General features: G+C 43.3%; 1 protein-coding gene and 1 long non-coding RNA gene across 2 annotated transcripts; one reads left to right on the forward strand and one right to left on the reverse strand.

Moving 5' to 3' along the window:
• The first annotated feature begins 4,554 nt into the window (after nt 1-4,554).
• On the forward strand, nt 4,555-12,788 carry LOC100279999 (uncharacterized). Its single transcript, NM_001152947.2, has 7 exons — nt 4,555-4,943; nt 11,025-11,364; nt 11,478-11,696; nt 11,766-11,825; nt 11,915-12,070; nt 12,183-12,276; nt 12,467-12,788. Exons 1-7 carry the CDS (start codon nt 4,639-4,641, stop codon nt 12,610-12,612), a joined length of 1,320 nt encoding a protein of 439 aa, NP_001146419.1. The 5' UTR covers nt 4,555-4,638; the 3' UTR covers nt 12,613-12,788.
• Nucleotides 12,789-13,853: 1,065 nt separating this feature from the next.
• Nucleotides 13,854-14,666, reverse strand: LOC103648063 (uncharacterized). The gene is made up of 5 exons (XR_002267748.1): nt 14,557-14,666; nt 14,358-14,423; nt 14,181-14,280; nt 14,027-14,086; nt 13,854-13,928 (listed from the first exon to the last, which is right to left on the reverse strand). It is a non-coding gene; the product is annotated as an uncharacterized lncRNA (long non-coding RNA).
• Nucleotides 14,667-20,865: the final 6,199 nt, after the last annotated feature.

Genomic DNA, 20,865 nt, shown 5'->3' on the forward strand with positions numbered 1-20,865 from the left:
CAAGGTATAAAGATAATCAAACTAGGGTAACCTATTGGGTCCCATCAAAATTAACCTATGCAGATCATTATGATTAATCAGAACATGAGTAGGTAAAAAGAAGTGATCAAGGGCACAACTTGCCTGGGACTTGAGATTCCAGGTACCAGGATGATCTTCAGATGACTCGTGACCTCACGCTAGTTGTAGCAATACAAACAAACATTGTATAGGCAAAATTAACATTACACCAAACATAAGTACAAACTGCATAATAACGATCTACGCGTTGCTACGAGACTAACGCAACTGGAACGAGTCAAATCGGATTTAAAACGGAGGAGATACAAATTTTCTAAGGTTTAGGTATTTGATACGAGATTAATTAAGAGATCAATTTTATTATTGTTTTCATGTCAAAACAGAGGCATTAGGTGATAAACAACATTATTACAAAATCATAGCAATTAAAATGGATTAATTTGGACATCATATGAATTTTCTATGAATTAAACCAATTCTTAGCATTTATTTCTACATTAAAAATCCAATTCTATATTTGTTTTCTGATTTTTCTGACTCTCTCGACTGGGCGCACTAATACAGAGAAGTTCAGGGGCTAAGCCGCAAGATTCCTAAGACTCAGCCCACATCAGCTATGGATGGCGGGTTGATTACTGCTTTCCTCGGGGTCTCTTTAGAAAAATGCTCCGCGAAGGGGTATGGATCTATCCTGGCTATCCGATTCAAGATCTATGGTCAAGATTAGATCCACGCTTTATGAAATCCCGCCCAGATCTGGGCCTTACGATCACAATCTAACCGCCCGAACTCCTCGGTACGAAGGGGGACGCAAGATTTAATCTACCCCCTCCGCTTATCATCCTACGGTCCTGGTTTCTTTATCCCGATCCTCTTAATCTCCGCCGTCCATCGCGCGATCAAGGGATGCCCTGGCATCTTCTTCCTCACCGGTTCTCTCTTCTACCCTTACACCGGCCATGAAGCACGGTGGCCAGGGAACCCTCCGCGGCGGATGCCCTGTCAAAGCACAAGCCTCGATGCCCAAGCTCCCCATGCATTCCTCTCACACCGGCCAGTCAGTCCAAGGCGATCGAGGCCACTATAGCGCACTGACCAGCCGTAACCACCGTGCGAGCCCAAGTCTACCTGTGGCCGGCGAACCAGGGACGGGTAAAAGGACAACATAGCGAAAGATTCGCTTACCACTGATGAGGTCGCGGCGACATCCCGATGACGGTCCACAAGTAACCCATGTCTGTGCGTTGAGGCCCAGCCATGGCGGCGCGCTGCACAGCGGCGATTCCTCTGGTCGCTCCATCCACGGCGTGATCTGCAGCCCCCGAACTGGATCCACGAGGAGGTTCAAGAGGAAAACAGAAGCAGCTGCCCCACCCGACCACGTGCACAGAACGACGGCGCGAGCGAATTTGCAGAGCGGTGACGTTCATCACCGAATCGCCCTCAATTTTCCCGTCTGGTGTTTTGGGCGAGGCGGCGATGCTCCGGTTTGGTGGAGAACAGGGTGCGGCCAGGGCGGTTTATATACCCCGAGCCCCCGAACGCATCAGAGACGGCCATGGTCAGCTGGTGATCCCGGTTTATCGCAACAACCCGCCGCGGCTTCACGCTGATTTCGGCGAGAGGTTGGAGCGGACAAAGTGGCCCCACCCGGTAGTGTTAGACGGCGTATAGTGCGGCGAAGTGGATGACGAGTGGACCCCCACCGTGAACCCGAGTCCGCGCGCGAGTCTGGATCCGGAGATCCCGCGAGTTTTGGTTTGGTTCTGTTACGGTGGATCCGGTGGAGTCGGCTGCCACAGGTAGGAGATGGTGCTGACCACGCGGGGCCCACACGGAAGTGTCCCAACAGAAAAAGCGAAGGGAGAGTAGCCGAATGGGCTGGCGCGCGTTTGAGGGGGAAAGAAGGGGATGGGCCACGGCGCGAGAAACGGCCCAAGTGCAGAGACGAGCTTCACCTTTTCTTTTCTATTTTTTCCCTATTTCTTTTCAAGTTTGTGCTTCAACATCAATTTAAATTTAAGTTTCCTATTTCAAGTCTCAAATATCCAATTCAAATTCAAAAACCTGTTTGAATTTTTATGATCTCAAATATAATTTTAATGTAAAGATAAATCCTCCTTTCATTTTTTTTGAGTCTCACATTATGTTTAGAACTTTAAATGTCCAGTTTAGATTTGAGTCATCAAACTTCAATACTATCCTTATGTGCCTATACTCATTTAAATAAATGCTTGTAATGTTTTATTTTTTTAATAAAATGAATAATCATTCAGTTGGATACTAAACCTTTCTACATTCATTCTTTGTTTCAAAAGCTCAGTCCTCAAAATCCAAAGCTCAAGTATAGATTGAAGATATCTCACTATACTATTTTATTTCTTTATTTATTTTATTATTATTATACCAATTTTGGGCCTTACACTAGCTCTCCTCCGCTAGACACGTAGCACTCTGCTACACCTCCCATTATACACCTGGATCCTCTCCTTACGCCTATAAAAGGAAGGACCAGAGCCCTCTTACAGAGGGTTGGCCGCGCGGGGACGAGGACAAGACAGGCGCTCGCGTGAGGCCGCTCGCTCCCTCTCCCGTGTGGACGCTTGTAACCCCCTACTGCAAGCGCACCCGACCTGGTCGCGGGACGAACACGAAGGTCGCGGGATTTCCACCTCTCTCACGCCCATCTCCAGCCACCTCACTTCCCCCCTTCGCGCTCGGCCTCGCGCCGACCCATCTGGGCTGGGGCACGCGGCGACATTTCACTCGTCGGCTTAGGGACCCTCCGGTCTCGAAACGCCGACACATATATAGAAGTTTGTATTGCAATATAGTGGTGAAATAACTAGATTAAAATAACAAAATTTATATATGACTAGGATCACAAATGGATTACGAAACATTTTCTTATAACGGTATAACACATATTTGCACATGAGTTATCGTGTTATTATATGTTATCATGGTATTATATGTTCCGTTGCAACGCACAGGCACTTCTCTATTATATTAATATGTTTTCTCTAGGAAATGTGTGGTTTTGACGAAGAAGCGAAGTCATATAAGGATCCTAGCGCGATAGAGTTGGTAAAAATATAAAATAATTGGCCTCAAATGAATTATTACATCACACTTTGCAAATTTGTAAGTCAGAATTCCCTTGATCTATATAGTTAAATAAATTGTGCAAACATATAATTCTAATGTCTCATGGTTTGCAGGTTCTTATGCCATGGAGATACTCTATAGGCTATGTACTTTTCGTATTAATCATGCAAACAAATTTGTGTCTGTGTTTAATTTCACACCTACTCCAGAATGGTGCAAAGATATACCACTAAAAAGATTTTGGGAAATTATTCTTCTTATTTCAAAGAAATATAAGGTTACATACGGTGTCAAACGTATTGGATGGTCACATGACATTTATATGTGGTGACATTCAATTCGACCTGATGCTCCAATCGAATTAAAAGGGTAATTACTTAAAATTATTATGTCATATATATATATATGTTATGTTTATAATTTCATAATATAACAAAGTTGGCAACTTTTTTAGTCTTAATACTGGTCATTTTGCTTTGCACATTATGGAGTGGTGGGACAGTGGTTTAAGAGCGCAACTTAGTATGGTGAGAATAATAGCATATATATAATTTGTAGTTAAGGATAATATTACTTATAACATTTCTTTACATGATGGTGCGACTCTGCGTAGGAATTTATTTATTGATCTGTTGACATACGAGAGGAACACATCGATTTAACAATCCTGAAAATATACAAGAGTACCTTGATCGTATTATGGAAAAAAAACTAGATGAAATAGATAGTTATGCTTATGTTTATTTTATATTTATTGATTTTGAATTTTTGCCATTAAATCTTCTTGTTAAATTTTATACAATACACTATTAGATGAGTGTCCGTGCGTTACATGCCTGAGTTTCTCTTTGATATCATTCCGGATGGCTTGTGGATATTGTCATCCATCTCATAATCGTATAACACATATTTGTATATATAAGTTATCGAGATATTATATATTCCAGATGCAATGTACGGACACTGACCTATCTTATATAATACACTAGGTGAGTGCCCGTGCGTCACAGGCCCGAGTTTCTCTTCGATGTCATCTCGGACAGCTCGTATATGTCATCCTTTATCTCATAATTATATAACACATATGTGTATATATAAGTTATCGAGATATTATATGTCCTGTTGCAAGGCACGGGTACTGACCTAGTTATTATTTATAAACCTAGTCACTTTTCATACGTAGAGGCGGAACCATGATAAGAAAAAAAACAGAGTAGAGGACACGTAACCATTTGTAGTTCTATTCTATCTCAGAATCCTCGATCATTCATCGCCATCAGTCTCCTGCTCTGATCCTCTCTTCTTCTTCCTCCCCAAGTTGGTTGCTCTGTTCCAGTTTCATTCTTCCTTCCCAAGCTGGTTGCTCTGTTCACAGTGCTATAAGTAGATGGGCACCTGCATCGCACACGTCCACTCCAACTCCAACTCTCCTCAAGCCCGCAGTACGTGGCCAAGCAGACAGCAAAGCCAAACCTTCCGCGCAACGCCAAGAGCAACCACCACTTAGCGATGGAGAGCAGCAGCGCCAGCAACGAGGAGGTGACGGCTGTCCCGGCCTCGTGGAACTTCGAGCCGAACGAGACCCTGCTGGGCCTGATGGCGCTCTCGGTGCGCGGCGTGCTGGCCAGGATCAAGGCCGAGATGGTTGCCGGCGGCGGCGGCGGGAGGCCGGTGATCCCGATGGGCCACGGCGACCCGTCGGCGTTCCCGTGCTTCCGGACGGCGCCGGAAGCCGTGGACGCCGTCGCCGGCGCTCTCCAGTCCGGCGAGTACAACTCCTACTCCACTTGCGTCGGCCTTGAGCCCGCACGGAGGTGACTTGTTATTTCTAGACTGCATGATGCTGAACTAACATGATGCGTAAACTGGTGTCGGCATTTTTTTTTGAAAGGGAGAGGCAAAAGACTTGCCACTCCAATATATTAGAAGGAGTAGAACTAACAGGAAATTACAAGAAACCAAGACGACTTACAAGACTAGAAGCGAACTCCTGAACAAATTTACTAAGCGGACCTACTAGCCAGCCGGGCCATGGAAACAACTAACTAACTCTTTGACCACTAGCGCGACCTGCTCCGCTGATCTAAGCTGACTGTGAAAGATTCTATTGTTCCTCTCTAACCAAATGCTCCATAAAAAATAAATGATAAGGCCATCAAAGGATCTTCTCGAAGGCTTGTTGCACCTACTTCTCAAATTTCTCCACCAGTCGTACAACGAATCAAAGCCATAGATCCCCTTAAAGGACAAAAGATTCGACCAAGACAAGATTCTGTCCCACACCTCCCTGCTGAAGGGGCAGTCCTTGTAGAGATGAACCGTCGTTTCAAAGGTCGAATTACAGAGACAACAAGAAGGATTGTGAGGCCATCCCCTTTTCTGAAGGTTCTCTGCTGTCAACACTCTGTTATGTAAAAGAGTCCAAGCGAAGAAGCGACACTTGGGTTCAGTTTTTGCTTTCCAAATGGAACAGATTTTCATTATGCAGAAGTTTGTTGAGAACTGAATGTTATATGCGCTGCTTGCACTGTACTGACCATCAGTCGTCCATCTCCAAGAGATGGAATCCTCCAAGTTATTAAGTTCTTGCATGCTACTGATAGCCTGCCATAGGGTTACAAAATCTTTTATTTCGTCTTCTCGTATGCATGGCAGACATAGCTGAATCCAGCTATTGGCTCTAAGAGCATGAAAAACTGAGATATTCTTCTTCCTTGCTTTCTTGAATAGAATTGGTGCTATATTCTTAGGCGCCTGACCATGGATCCAACTAGATTTCCAAAAACTTGTTGTTCTCCCATTACCAACGTTGACCACTGTGGATGCATTGAAAAGTTCTTCATCTATTTTGTCGCATGGCGATTGCAAACCAATCCACGCCTTATCCCTGTTCTTCCAACGCATCCACAGCCATCTGATTCTTAAAGCCCTTGCGAAGCGTTCTAGGTTCAGAATGCCCAGTCCCCCCTTGTTCTTTGGCTGACATGTTGTAGACCAGTTGATCAAACAGTGACCTCCACTGCAAGCTTCAGGGTTGTTTCCTTTCCAAAGAAAGCCTCTTCTTATCTTATCAATTTTCTTTAGCAGCCATTTTTGAACTGGAAAAACCGTAAGATGATAAATCGGTTGGGCTGTTAATAATGATTTAACCAATGTTTCTCTGCCTGCTTTAGAGAGTAGTCTGCCTTTCCAACCGGCCAGTCTGTTGTTGATTTTTTCCAGTAGCGGTTGCAAGGAGATCTTTTTAATCTTCCTAAAGTGGAGGGGAAGACCAATATACTTTCCAGGTAAGTTAGCATATTTACCCGGGAACACTTCGGCAAGATTTGACCAAAGCGACTGAGGATAACGAACTGGAAAGATTTCTGTTTTATCAAAATTTATCTTTAGCTCTGAACAACCTTCAAAGACTTCCAGAATCGTTTTGAGAACTTTGAGGTCCGACTTGTCTGCTCTTACAAACACCCCAGCATCATCTGCATATAGGGAACAACGAAGCTTTGCCCCTTTAGGCAGGACGCTTCCCAATAGCCCAGCCTGAGCCGCCTTATCGATCATACGCTGGAGAGGGTCCATTGCTAAAATGAAAAGAAATGGAGAAAGGGGGTCCCCTTGTCGTACACCACGCCTGTGTTTAATTCTATTTGTCGGCTCTCCATTTATTATTATTTTGGAGGAAGATGAGCCCAGAATTAGAGCGATCCAGTCTCGCCTCCTTTGGGAGAAACCAAGGGCCTTTAACACATCAAGGAGATAAGCCCAATTTATGGAGTCGAAGGCTTTGGAGATGTCAAGCTTGATGAAAAGCGCAGGCTGACCCCTCTTGTGCATCTTCATAATCACCCTTTGAACGTATAAGAAGTTATCATGAATTGATCGCTTTTGGATGAAGGCATTTTGGGCAACAGATACAATTTCATTCATGCGCGGTGCCAGTCTGTTTGCCAAAATTTTGGTGACGATCTTTATAAAGCTGTTTATTAGACTAATAGGTCTAAACTTATCGATGCTACCCGAGACCTCTTTTTTGGGAGTAGAACAACACTTGCTTCATTAACTAGGTGGAGGTTTTTACATCTAAAATTGTAGAAATCGTTAATTGCAGTAGTGAGGTCTTCTTTAACCAAGGTCCAGCAACATTTATAGAAAAGGCCAATGAAACCATCCGGGCCAGGAGCTTTTTCTGAATGTAAACTCATGACCACATTCTTGATCTCCGACTCTTGCATCACGATGTCGAGCCCACCTAACGAAAAGGGGGAATAATCTAGAGCGGCCCACTGAACTACCTTATGTCTCATTCCAGTCTCTCCAAGAATCTCCTTGAAATGCTGATGAGCCTCTTGCATTTTGTCTTGTTGGCTAGACAATAAAGTACCATTCCGAAGGAGAGATCTGATATAGTTCTTCTTTCTCCTATTGTTGGCTACCAGGTGAAAGAATTTCGTGTTTGCGTCTCCCATACGCATCCATAACTGTCTGGAGTGTTGTCTCGCAGTTGCTTTTTGAATGGAAGCAAGACCAAGAATTTTGATTTTCAGTCTTCTCCTGAACTCCAATTCATCGTTGGAGAGCTGTCTATTTTCTTGCGCCTTCTCTAGGTGAGTAAGAGTGATCTGGATAATTGCCAGGCGGATCTTGATGCTCCCTACTGTTTTGCGTCTCCACATACTAAGGGCCTTAGCTGTGCGTGACATCTTGACATGCAGCCTCAGAATGGCATCTTCAGAGTTAACATCAGTAGACCAAGCTCGATTAACCACCTCCTTGAAATCGTCCAACTTTGTCCAGAACGATTCAAATCTGAAGCCTTTGAAGAAACGAAATTGTGAACGACCTTGCATAATAATTGGGCAGTGGTCTGAAGTCATAGTGCAAAGGGACGGCAGATCTGCCGATGGGAAGAGCCCATGCCATTGAGTTGTCCCAAAGAATCTATCTATCCTGGTCATTGTAGGGTCCACTTGTTCATTTGACCAAGTAAAGGCTCTATCATTGAGCTCAAGCTCTAACAGATGCAAATCATCAATTGTATTGTTGAACTGACTCATAATTCTTCTATTGATTGATCCTTTATTTTTTTCTCTTGCTCTCCTTATCATGTTGAAGTCTCCCAGGATCGCCCATTCCGGACGCATCACATTTTGGATGTTTCGGAGCTCTGACAGAAAGCTCATTTTTTCAGTTTCTGGCTGGGGGCCGTAAACCCCCGTGAGGTCCCAGACCTCATCCTCCACTCTCGAGCTAATCCTAACCGAGATCGAGTAGGTTGAAGCGCATGGAATGAGGTCCATCTCGAACAAATCTGCGTCAGAGGCCAAAAGAATTCCACCAGAGGCACCCTGCGAAGGGAGCTGAACTGTCTGGCAAGCCAGCTTGCATCCCACGGTTTCTTTCAGTAAGTCATTGGTCCAGTTCATGATTTTTGTCTCTTGGAGACAAACTATGGTTGCACCTGAGGACAGAATTGTTTGTTTCACACTTGCACGTTTGGCCGGATCATTTAAACCCCTCACATTCCAAGAGAAAATAGTGCAGTTGGAACACATTTAACTGGAATTACCACTTCCACTTGATAGACTAGAAGTACCAGGGACAGAACCGCAGACAGACACGGACTGCAACCAAACACCTAACAACTCCCAACACAGACAACACAGATTACAGACATATAGCACTCCCCACACAAGCAGATTGGAGGACAGCCGACACAAAAGCACAGGACGCCCAGGCCAAAACAGCCATGACCACGCCACTTCAATTGGAACAGCTACAGATAGAACTAAAACACCCCACTGAGGGAACCAGGAACACCAGATCGCATGCATCATAAGAAGAAAACTGCCACCGCGAAGAGATCTCAGGCATCCCCCACAACCCTGATGGTTGGGGAAGCAATGGGAGCCACCTTGTGTCCCCTCCTGTTATGCCCTGTCTTCTCTATCCCTTGATTGACCAATTCCATGATTGCCTCCATCTGCTCTTTGGTTAGTGGCCTTGAGAAAAGGCGAGCAATCTGTTCAAAAGAATTATCTTGGTTAGAGGAACATGAAGCAGTAGAGATTTGGTTTTGTTTTTGATTTGTTGCAGTATTATTGAGCTTAGCTATCAGGATGTCCTGGGCTTTGGATATTGCATCCCTGGAACGCCCCATCATAATCTTTTTCTTGGCAGCTAGTCTAATACTGGATCTCTTTGTGAAGGTAGGAGTCTGATTATACAATACAGAAGGAGATTCAGTGGATTGTCCCATTAATGCACTAAAACTGTCTGGGGTATCAATAGGAGGTGGATGGATTAGCGGTTGTTCTTTTGGTAAAGCAATATGTGCAACAAATTCTTGTAGCTGTGCATCAGAGCAGTCCCCCTGCTTGTGCGCGGATGGCTGACCGACTAGGAGTGGTTCATTGATATGAACTGCGTAAGAAGTGAGACCATCCTGATTATGTTGATTACAGCGTTGTTCTGTGGTTAAATCGCAGCCATCCAGGATAGGATCTACACTTGCTACCCCATGAGTTGGCCTTTGTGATTGGGTTGACCTTAGTGCTTCTTGAATCAATGGGTCATTGGACAACATACTAAAATTCTGGCCTGGGTTGTAATTAGATTCAGTTCCCCTTTCTACACTGGCAGGACGATGAACATCAACAGAAAGTGGGGCAGCCAGAGGAGGTACCTTGGGAGATGCAGATGCCTGGGACAGGAGCGAATCAATGTTGTTATCGCGGCCGTGAATGGTATTGGTATGACTAACAATTTTTTTTTGTTGGGCTGGTGCTGTGGATAAGGATGCGTTCTGAATGGGGGCCGAATTCGCATACCACTATCTACTACCCCTACATTTAATTCAAATCTTAATATGGATATGAATATTATAGTACGATAATACCAAAAATGGATATCTCAAGCTCAGATTCTCATTTGGATATGTAGTTAATTTTCAAAATCAATAAAACTATAGATAAATATTTATCAATAAACAAATTAAACATAGAAAAATAATGTCATCAAAATAAGAATAATTGACGTAGTTAAATCGAATTTGGATAGAGAGAGGGGAAAAATCATAAAAAACGAATTGGGATACACCTGTGTAGTATGCATATTAGAATCAGATATGAATATAGTTATCCATATTGACGTTGAAATGGATTACTAACTAATACCAGATTTTTCAAGCATCTGGATTATGGCAGCACTGGAAAGGCCCTTTGAATTCCCCGTCTTATTTCTGATGTCGACATGAGTTTAATAGCCAGTTCAAGTTAACACAGTGTTCTGTTTGGGAATCACTGAACCTTACATATATAGTTACGTCTTCCAAAGTTGTCTTGGTCAGCTTGCTCTGAAAGCAACTAATATCAAACGAGGGGAAATATTGCTTTCCACCTTGATCATGTTCCAGCTATAAAATTCACTTTCTTGGATTGTGATCAGTCATGTCATCATGTTTTCCTGATATAAGAAACAGTAACTGAATCCTGCACCTGTGCTATGTGTTCAGCTTCCTGACACCTAGGAGTTACAATGAATTTATTTCCTGACAGGCATTTAAGCCTGTTTGGAAGCATCCAGTTTATAAGAAACTGGTTTATAGAAACTAGAGTGGTTTCAAATGCACCAGTTTATGTTCTATTTTATAGAAACTAGATTTTCAGTTTTTCAATAACCAAGAAACTGACCTTCCTAGCTAAAACCATTTTTTCCATTTAATTATATCATATTCTTGCTGATTCCATTTTTCTATTATACTACCTCCGTTTACGAATATTTGTTCGTCTGTTAATTTATTTTAAACTAAACCGTGACAAATAAAAAAGAAGTACATCTTTGTTCTTCACAACTCTAGACTCTCAGTTATCTTACGGCGGTCCAAAACCCGCAAACTGCAGGTCCGTCGCGCGGTACTTATCCCGTGACTTGCCATACGAGCTGTCGCCCGACGACGTCTACCTGACGAACGGCGGCGCTCAGGCGATCGAGATAGTGTGCTCCGCGCTGGCTCGTCCGGGCGCCAACATCTTGCTCCCTAGGCCCGGCTACAAGCTCTACGAGGCGCGCGCCGTGTTCAGCGGGATGGAGGCCCGGTACTTCGACCTTGTACCCGGCGAAGGCTGGGAGGTCGACACCGACAGTGTCCGAGCTCTCGCCGACAAGAACACGGTTGCCGTCGTCATCATCAACCCCGGGAACCCGTGCGGTAACGTCTACTCCTACGAGCACCTGGCCAAGGCAAGCGCGCGCTACTTCTGGCTGGCTCTGGGGTTGGTTTATGGCTTAGTTGACTGACTGCTTTGGGGGTGTAGTCTGTAAGTCTGAATGCCTGCTTGTGCTGTGTTTCTTAGGTTGCTGAGACTGCGCGGAAGCTCGGCGTGTTTGTCGTAGCGGACGAGGCTTACGCGCACTTGACGTTTGGAGAGAGGAGGTTCGTGCCGATGGGCGTGTTTGGGGCCGTGGCTCCGGTCATCACGCTGGGGTCCATTTCGAAGAGGTGGCTGGTGCCCGGCTGGCGGCTCGGGTGGATCGCTACCAGTGACCCTAGTGGCGTGTTTCAGAGAACCAAGGTTCTTGATTTACTTCTTCTTCTTCTTCATTCAAAATGCAGTCATGAGATGATGTTTCTTGTTTTTCAGGTAGCCAGCAGCATCAAGACCTACCATTACATCTGCTCTGACCCTACGACGTTTGTTCAGGTGACTACTATACAACCGTGTGTGCAGTGCACGCACACTCTTTCCATGTCTGTCTAGCTAAACGAGATCTGTTTCTGTTCGTTCGTTAGGGAGCGGTTCCAAACCTCCTGGAGAACACAAGCGAGGAGTTCTTCCGAAGAAACATCAGAACTCTAAAAGAAAGCGCGGACATGTGCTGGGAGAAGCTGAAGGGCGTCAACGGGATCGCATGCCCAAGCAGACCGATGGGGTCCATGTTCGTAATGGTACACACTCTTCCATTCCATGTCGCTGCCATGCTCATGCATGAACAGCGAGCGATCCGCTAACATACAGGCTGGTGTACGTGGGTGTTCCGTTGGCTTGCACTTGCTGCAGGTGAAACTGGACCTGTCCTGCCTGCAGGGGATCGAAGACGACATGGACTTCTGCTGCCGGCTGGCCAAGGAAGAATCAGTGGTTGTTCTGCCAGGTGCTCTGCTGCTAGCTGTTCTCCTGAATACGTAGACTAGTTTTGTATATAGCTCCTGGAGGCAGATCGGATCGGTTCATCTGTTCAGCTTCAGCACAAGTCGTTGTTGCATCCACCTTGATTGAGATCACCTTCTTCTTCTTATTTTTGAGATGGAATGTGTGACATGGCGGAAACAAATTGCGTGCAGGGCGTGTTGTGGGATGCGAGGACTGGCTCCGGATCACCTTCGCCATCGATCCGTCCTCTCTCGAAGACGGCCTGGACAGGCTCAGGTCCTTCTGCTCGCGACACAGCAAGCCGGCGGCACAGGGTTCTGCTGCCTCTGTAGTCTAGTAGTGTCTGTTAGAGGATCTGAAGCGTGTCCAGGACTCCACGTCTTGGAAACAATGAAGTTTGGGTCAATATGAGAACGTAATAATAAAGTTGATTCAGACAAATGTAAGGGCCCTTGTTTCGTGCAGATCGCGTTCAAACATAGAATTGGATCTTGATTCTGTCTGGATCTATCAGAATTTTCTGACTGTCTTACAAAAGTTGGTTTATAAGACCGATCATCCAAAACACTGTTTTATACGTTTTACTAGGTGAGTGCCCGTACGTTGCAACGGAGACACATAATATAACGATAACTTATGTACAAATGTGTATTATACTGTTATGAAATGAAGCACGACGTCCGCGAGTCGTTCGAGATGGTGTCGAAGCGAAACTCGGGCTACAGTCGAGTGCACCGACCCCACGGCGGTGAGGCCACCCGTCTGCAAGGCGCGTGAGGTTGAGGGCGAGGGGGTAGTTTCAAGGAGGGAATAATCTCCATAGGACGACAATGGAGTGGCGGCGCATGGTCACAAGGACCTTGGTGACGGCGGCGTGCAGTCGATAAGGTACGCGTGGGTGCCAACGAAGGGATTGCACAGCGACCGACAAAGACGGAGCTCCGCGATGTGGCGGGGGAGGGAGGGAGAGGCAGAGGTGCACAAATTATTCGATAAAATGTTAGTGCATTACATGAATACAAGCAACACATAAAAATAAATCGTACAATAATTTGCATAGCATGCTACTAATTCTCAGCTTGAGGCATAGTTGGAATAAGAAAAATGCTACAATATATACTTTTAGAAGTACGAACCAAAACATGTAATGGGAAGAACTCATACATGCCAAGTGTTCTGTTGTGCTACTGAGCAGCAGCATCGTTGCCACACTATGAAATAATATCAAGTACCAAACACGATCGTGCACATCAAATATGAAATGCATGATAAGCTTTAACTAACTTCAGTTTGATTCCACTCGAAACAAATGAGGTAACAATTCTGAAAAATTCTGATATGCTACATCTAGATTATCTCAGTCCCATGCTCGTACTAACCCGTGGTGAGGAGAACAAATGCGTGTTCGGAGAGCGCATGCTTGTGCTTATTCCTAGAGCTATGGACATCGCACCATCTGTAGTGCATACTAAAACAGAATCTTTGCTAGTTCCTGCATCAGGAAAGCACATCATGATATATATACCCAATCAGTAACCTTTAGAAATAGAGAGGACGCCTAGACTGTCAACACATTTACCTGCTTGCCGGATGGAACAGTGCACTGCACTCTAGAACCTTCTTTTTTAGCATCTCAAAGTCTCCTTTCCCATCCTATTTATAGAGCCATAAAGCAATGTTACCACATACACAAATTCGAATCCAATTCTTCGCAATCAAGAAATCAAACTCCAAACTTGAAAGTGACGTACCTCGATCAAGGCACCAATCTCACTATCAAAACTCTGGTACCGCTTTGCGGAAAAGATCATCTAGGGAACCATCCCAACATCACAGAACAACACTTCCAGTTTAAAAACCTTTGCATGGGAAAAGTTTAGTGGGTCTTAATGTTTTTTCAGTTACCTCAATCAGCTTGACAACGTTGTGGAGGCCACAGGCCAGAGTGTCCATTCCAAAGATATGAGCAAGAAACATGTCCTCAACATTAGTACTTTCCCTTCGCCTGTTACCACAATAGAATCCTATGTTGGTTCAATTCCATTTTTTGCACAACAGGAAACATTTGACAATAGTACTCACAATTGCAAAAAACTTCTCTAGCGGTGCAGGCGTGTCCTTGAGCTCCATCCCTTGGTAATGGATGCCCTTCGAAATGTATGAAGCAAACATAGTCCATTGAATTTATGGTCCTTTTAATACCAGTAATTCATGACTGATAACATAATACATGAGTTGTTGGCTCAAACAAACATGTAAAAGAAAACGATCGGTACTTAACCTGTGAATTCTGGTAGCCATCAATTTCATTTCAATATCTTCTTGCATCTGATCTGTTCTGGTCAAAACTCGATTTCTCATAGAAATGCGCTCTACAATTGTATTAACCATGCCCAGTTTATCAAAATATATACCATCGTCAATGCAAAAAACTTTCTTCCCTAATTTATTTCTTAGATGTAGACACTGTTAAAACACAATAAAAAACTTTCTTCCCTAATTTATTTCTCAGATGTAGACATGATTAAAACACAATAAAAAACTTTGTTCCCTAATTTATTTCTCATATATAGACACAATTAAAACACAATAAGGAGTTACATCAGAAATATGAAGTTTAGGAGAGTTTGTTTGCTGGCTCCTTTTTATCTTCTTGAACATACTGCTAAATGTGGGTGACAGCTTATCATAATCATAAGTTCTAGGGTTACACTCAACAAACTCATGTCAGTCACAGGTGAGTTGGCTGTACAGTCATCTAGTGGAGCAATCTTGCTTACCGTATCAAAAGTACGACCAACATATCTAACATGAACATCTGGATCCAGCATAGAGAGAAGTATAGAAATTCTGACAAGTGTAAATTACGGGCCTCTTCTCTAGGTTTTTTGCAGCACAAAAATTGCAGGTGTAAGTTCATGGCATGTAACAACTATATTACATGGCTACTGATAGAATTTAGAGAAAGCACACATTGATTCAGTGTCGACTTTTTTGGTGTGGTGTTCGGTTTTTCACTGAAGTTTGGATTGCTTTCCCCAAATCAAATAAACTAAAGAATAAATGAAGCAAGTAGAAGAAATCCCAAATCAAGCAGAGTAAAGAAGGAAGCAAATTGATGCCGTTACCGCACGCAGCACACCTCGCATGGCTGCTGCCTCCCTGGCTCTTTGCATGCCCGCACTGCTGCTGCCTGTACCTCGCCTCTCGCCCACGCTGCTCGTCCACATGGCCGGCACTTCTGCCCCTTGCTGCTCACCTGACACCCGCCATGCGCGGCCCCGCTTACAGACCTAGTATGTCGTCGCATGGAGAAACGAAACAAATGGAGAAGTCACAGGCTGAGGGAATTCTGTATTTCTGTGAGTCTCACGTGATGCTAGCTAGCTATAAACATACTTTATGAGCTCCCAAAGCCTAGTATCAGCTTCAACCTTAAGGGAATCCTTATTCATGAACAGCGACGCGACGTTCTTCAATATCAAGCTGAATGTGCACACCTACAGAGTGATTACATCAAACACCTGGAGCACCAAAAATAAACCAGCCGATAGCTATGCAAGTGAAAGTAAAAAAAACCCCACAACCTCAATGCCAGTCCCCAACAAAAAAGGGTTGCATCCCAGCCAGGAATCCTTACTGACTATTATTTAACAAAAGAAAGGAACATTACTATACTTTTCAAATTTTGGTACTATGCATTCATTATATTGGTCAGCTAAAAATTACATTGTCCCCAAGAAAACACCAGACATGATATGCAATTTACGTGAATTGATGCCTATACAGAAATCATGTTCAGTGGAATTTGTGGAAACATTTACTCTGTTCGTCCTGTTTGGTTAGAACTCAAAAGCAACTAATGCTACTGCTAGTGCGCCAAAACAGTTTGAAGCTATTCACACTCTTGAAACTTCATAAAAAGGTTGCAACGTGCAAGTCATCAGTCCAATAAGACAATAGCTTACCCTGTGTTGCATGCTTCACTTAACATACTTATCGAGTCTGCTGTTATGATAATAGCATCAGCCCATGCAAGATGTCCCTTGTTAGGTTTAGGTTCTGCAGAAGTAAAAATAGTTGCTAGTTCAACAAGTTGAGCAAAAAGCATAAATACTGAACAACTTAATGCTAGTCTTCATATTGTACCTTCACCATTCCAAATATAGACCTTGGGATGTCAAGCAAATTCATTAAATACAATATCGGTGACCTGCAAACATATAGTTAAACTATCAAGCCTACCAACCTGTACTATAGAACAAATTGCCAAATTCCATACCTTCCATGGTGTTCTTAGAAAGAATGAGATTCTGACACTCCCACAACTATCTAGCACGTAAAAATTTCTATGTTCCCATTTTCTAGCCAAGGCCCTTAATTCATACCATGCATTGACAGGTGGAATTGGAATACCTGGTTTCTGATAGCAATTGCTTTTGTGAAGTCCAATTCAAGTGGGTTAATCACCCAGAGTTAGAGGTGGTGAAATCGTATTCGATTCAAATGGCTTCCAGTTTTCCCCCTACATGATGTATAAACAGAACAAATTCGAAGGAGATGAGAAAGATCATAGATGAACCAATCTACAAAATCATATGATATTTGCAATGACCAGTTTAAAAACTCTTAATCCAGTAGAGCATGATTAATTGAGTTGCAAGTAAAAGGTACACTAAAATATCAAATAAACAGAACTATTGCAGGTTGCTGTCAGGTGAGCCCATGTAGAAAATCTTCACTGCGGAGTGGTTAAGAGGGTGTGGATCTTGTGCACTTATAGTGATGGTTCTGTCACCAACTCTGCCATCGAAGAGAACTCCCCACCCATGGATGTCGTCCATCAGGCTCTTGGTCATCCATAGGATAGTGAGATCCTATAAGAATTCTCCAATCGTTCGAGTGAGATTCATGTTATCCAAAGCTTGAATTGGCAAGAAAATCACAAATGCATGCAACTTACCCTGAAGACTGCCAAAACCATCTTCTCTGTAAATGTCATCGAACATTTTAGTCTGTCACAAATATATCAAGATGGAGACCCATCAGAAAACTGGAATAAATGACATGCGACATGAAACCAACTTTGGTTGCCAACGCAAATGCTATAAAGAATCATAGAAGGTTTATAAAGCAATAATAATGCAACAACTAATCACATCCACCCATGGACCACAAGAGAATCAAGTGTTGGTAGGTTTGGCGTTAATCTGCTCCCAATAATTTGCAAGCCCAACGGCCTGATTTATAGCAGCGGATGAGATCCATTTTAGGGCCTCATCGTTTTCAACCCAATTCATATAATCTATATAAATTAAAGGAGATTGATAGGTTTAAATCCGTTAAAAACCTTCATAATTTTTCTCAACCCCATCTCCAATTATAAGGATTAGGAATAACACAACAGTGCCTATTCATCATGAACAGTATGTGCATGTATCCCTCAGTTCGCTATCAATTTTTCTGACATCGAATCTCCAGACACCGAAGGTCCCTGGAAAAAATGGTCTATCGTTTTACTAAGAATATGCATTTGTTATACCTGATGATCACATCAAAGCGCTAGAAAAATATTGAGAGGGATGGGGGCAGACAAGTACGATGCAGTATATTCTACGGTGAAAAAAGTGCACGTGCCAGCCTCCGGCGACTTTGACGGGCGATCAATCAAAGCTTAGAAGGTGGCTTTCTTGAGCGAGGTGATGGTCACCGATGACCCCAGCGCGGAGGCACCGACCTGGATGTCAAAGGAGTCGTAGCGGAGGAAGAGCTCGGCGACGAGGAGGCGAGCGATGAGCACGACGAAGTCCTTGCCAGCGCACTGCTTGTCCTGCAGCGTGGGAGACACAAGTGGTGAGGGGCTGCCGGTGACCATCACTATACTGGGGCTGCCTTCTATTTCGTGAGAAGAAATATGGTAGGTCAACGATGAGCAAACCCACAACGAAAATTATATGACCCACAACAGAAATGTAGAGGATGAAATATTTTAGAGAGACTATAAAGGACGGGAAATATTCATTTACGGGATGAAATTTAAAGGATGTTGCTGAAGATAGACTTAGACTGTCTTCAGTGCCCCCCTATATCCCACTTTTTACGCCACATCAGCAGTCTCGCTCTCTCCTTATATCTTCGCCCTCCGTAGGACCATCCCAATAAAATATACATTTCCTCTTAGCTACCACAACTACCACTCATTTTATTTTATTTTTGTTTTCCAAAAGAAAAACCATACATGCAGTTGGGATTAAATTATTAAGCTTAAAAGTATTAATAAACACGCATTAGATAATCGAGTCTTATTAGAAATAGTACTAATTCATTCGTATTCGATAATATCAAACAAATTAATATGGATGAAGACATAACCATCAAAGTATTATAGACATTAACTAATCAATAACAGAAACAATTTCAAAGAATAATACAAAACACATTGACCTTCATTGTTCAAACTGTCGCTAAGCATTTGTAGAACACAACAATACATTTTTATATTCGTTTGTAATGGTTGTATGTTCGTAAATACTAACAAGAAAGTGAAAAATGAAGACTTTACAGTTTTCCTTGCATTAGAAAAAGAAACATGAGTTCACCATATAATCGTTGTGAATTTCCATATTCACACGTTACTGATAGAACCCAGGTACTCCAATGGTTTTATTGGTACTGAATCCATGGATTGCGTCAAACTGAAAACAACAGGGAAGAACAATACTATGTTAATCACTTCATATTGTATAGGTGTTGCACTCAGGTTATACATCCAGTAAAGAGCGTGACATTTGAAAGCTCATGGGTCAGCTGTGTTGCTATTGATGCAAGCGAAGGTTAGCTGGTAACGCAATCAGTAATTAGAACTGAATAAAAAATGGAAATGCAACCAATTAAAATTAAGTTTGGAAGGAGCACAAAAGTGTACATGTTCTTAATATTTTAATAGCATACATCTAACTCGCTTTCTCACAAACTGTTGCACTGTTCTATCTATAATAGTTAGATGCCCGTGCGTTGCAACGGCATGCAAAATATTCGACAAAATATTAGTGCACAATGATTACATAAAAACAAACACTATATATATTATCGACCTCGATATCTAAAAATTATTTGGCAACAAACAATACATAACTAAACTAATATAAATCAAATTATATTACAATGCAAATATAGTATAACTGTACATAACACAAGATTGTAAACATCACAACATTGTCTCATGTAATGATAAAATGTACAACGAAAGCTTAAAAAGGTGAGCACATATAACACCTGACATAATAATATAAAGCTAATGTTCGAACAGTCAACAAACCAGTATGTTAAGACCATATATTACATAGCACATGTAACACCTCAAAATCTCATTTTGAGAATTATGTAAAATTTTCCCCTGATGTTGAGTTAAAATATATTTTTCATAAGAATTATCTTACCTTTGAAACTATACATCCTAAAACCATGTTTCCAGAAAAAAAAGAAAGGAGCTCAGTAATAATTTGTTCCTTTGATAAATCATATCTTCTAGACTTTACTCTTAAGGATCTTTTTAAAATTAGAACTAAATTTCTTAAAATACATATTTTGTGTGCACATTTAAAAGCATAAGCATAAATAAATGAGATAAGAAATAAATAACATAAAATTATATTTTGCATGCGGAGGTGTTGTTATAATGATGCATATGAATGTGAATCCTGAACCTAGATTCGAATTTGAATTCAAAATAATTTCATCATGCTAGAATTTTGGATGAGCATTTAAAACACATAATTGAATTCAAGTTTGAAAACTAGAAATGGGAAATGGAAATGAACAAAAAAAAAACAAAACAATTCTACCTCACCTGGGCCGAAATTGCCCCATGCGGCCCATCTCCCTTGCTCCGCGCAGCCCAACCAGCCGAGCCCATGCTCACCGCCTGGCGGGTCCCGCCTGTCAGTCGGCCTCTGCGCCCACCAAACCCGCTGTCTCTGGCGCTGGAATGTGGGTTCCACTTTGTCAGCTCATTCTCCTCCCTCCCAACAAATCCGCGACGACTCTACCGCTCTGCTCCGCGCCGCCGCCGTGAAATCAGTCGGGCGATTCCCCTTTGATCTGATGCCTGCGCCGGGATCCTGGGCTGCATTCGCCACCCCTATGCGCTGGTGCCTCTACTCCCTGCACCTTGCTGTCGGCTTGCACAATCCGCGATTCGCGCGGCCGGCTCAACAGACTCCGCAAAACGCCCGCCGCCGCCGGGATCGGTACAACAGGGATTGGATGAACGACCTCGGACATCAGGGTATAAATGGGAGGCCACGCTACTCTTCCCATCGGCCATCTAGATACACCAAAGATTGAGTGAGAGTGTGTGGGGGTAGCTCATGAGCGTTCGCCGGTGAAGGAAAAGGAAGCCGCCCGTGACCGAACTCGTGCGTCGCCGTCACCAAGACCTCTAGGTGAGGCCCAGGGGCGTCGCCAGGGCTTGTGGATGTTGGTGTGGCGTTCACGGGCGCGGTAGACCGATCGGAGCATGGAATTTCACATCGGAGTTCATCGCCAACGCCAGGAATCCGCCGTGCGCCATGGACTGGGGTCTCTGCTA

The sequence above is a fragment of the Zea mays genome, chromosome 2, assembly GCF_902167145.1.
Source record: "Zea mays cultivar B73 chromosome 2, Zm-B73-REFERENCE-NAM-5.0, whole genome shotgun sequence".
Taxonomy (NCBI): Eukaryota; Viridiplantae; Streptophyta; class Magnoliopsida; order Poales; family Poaceae; genus Zea; species Zea mays.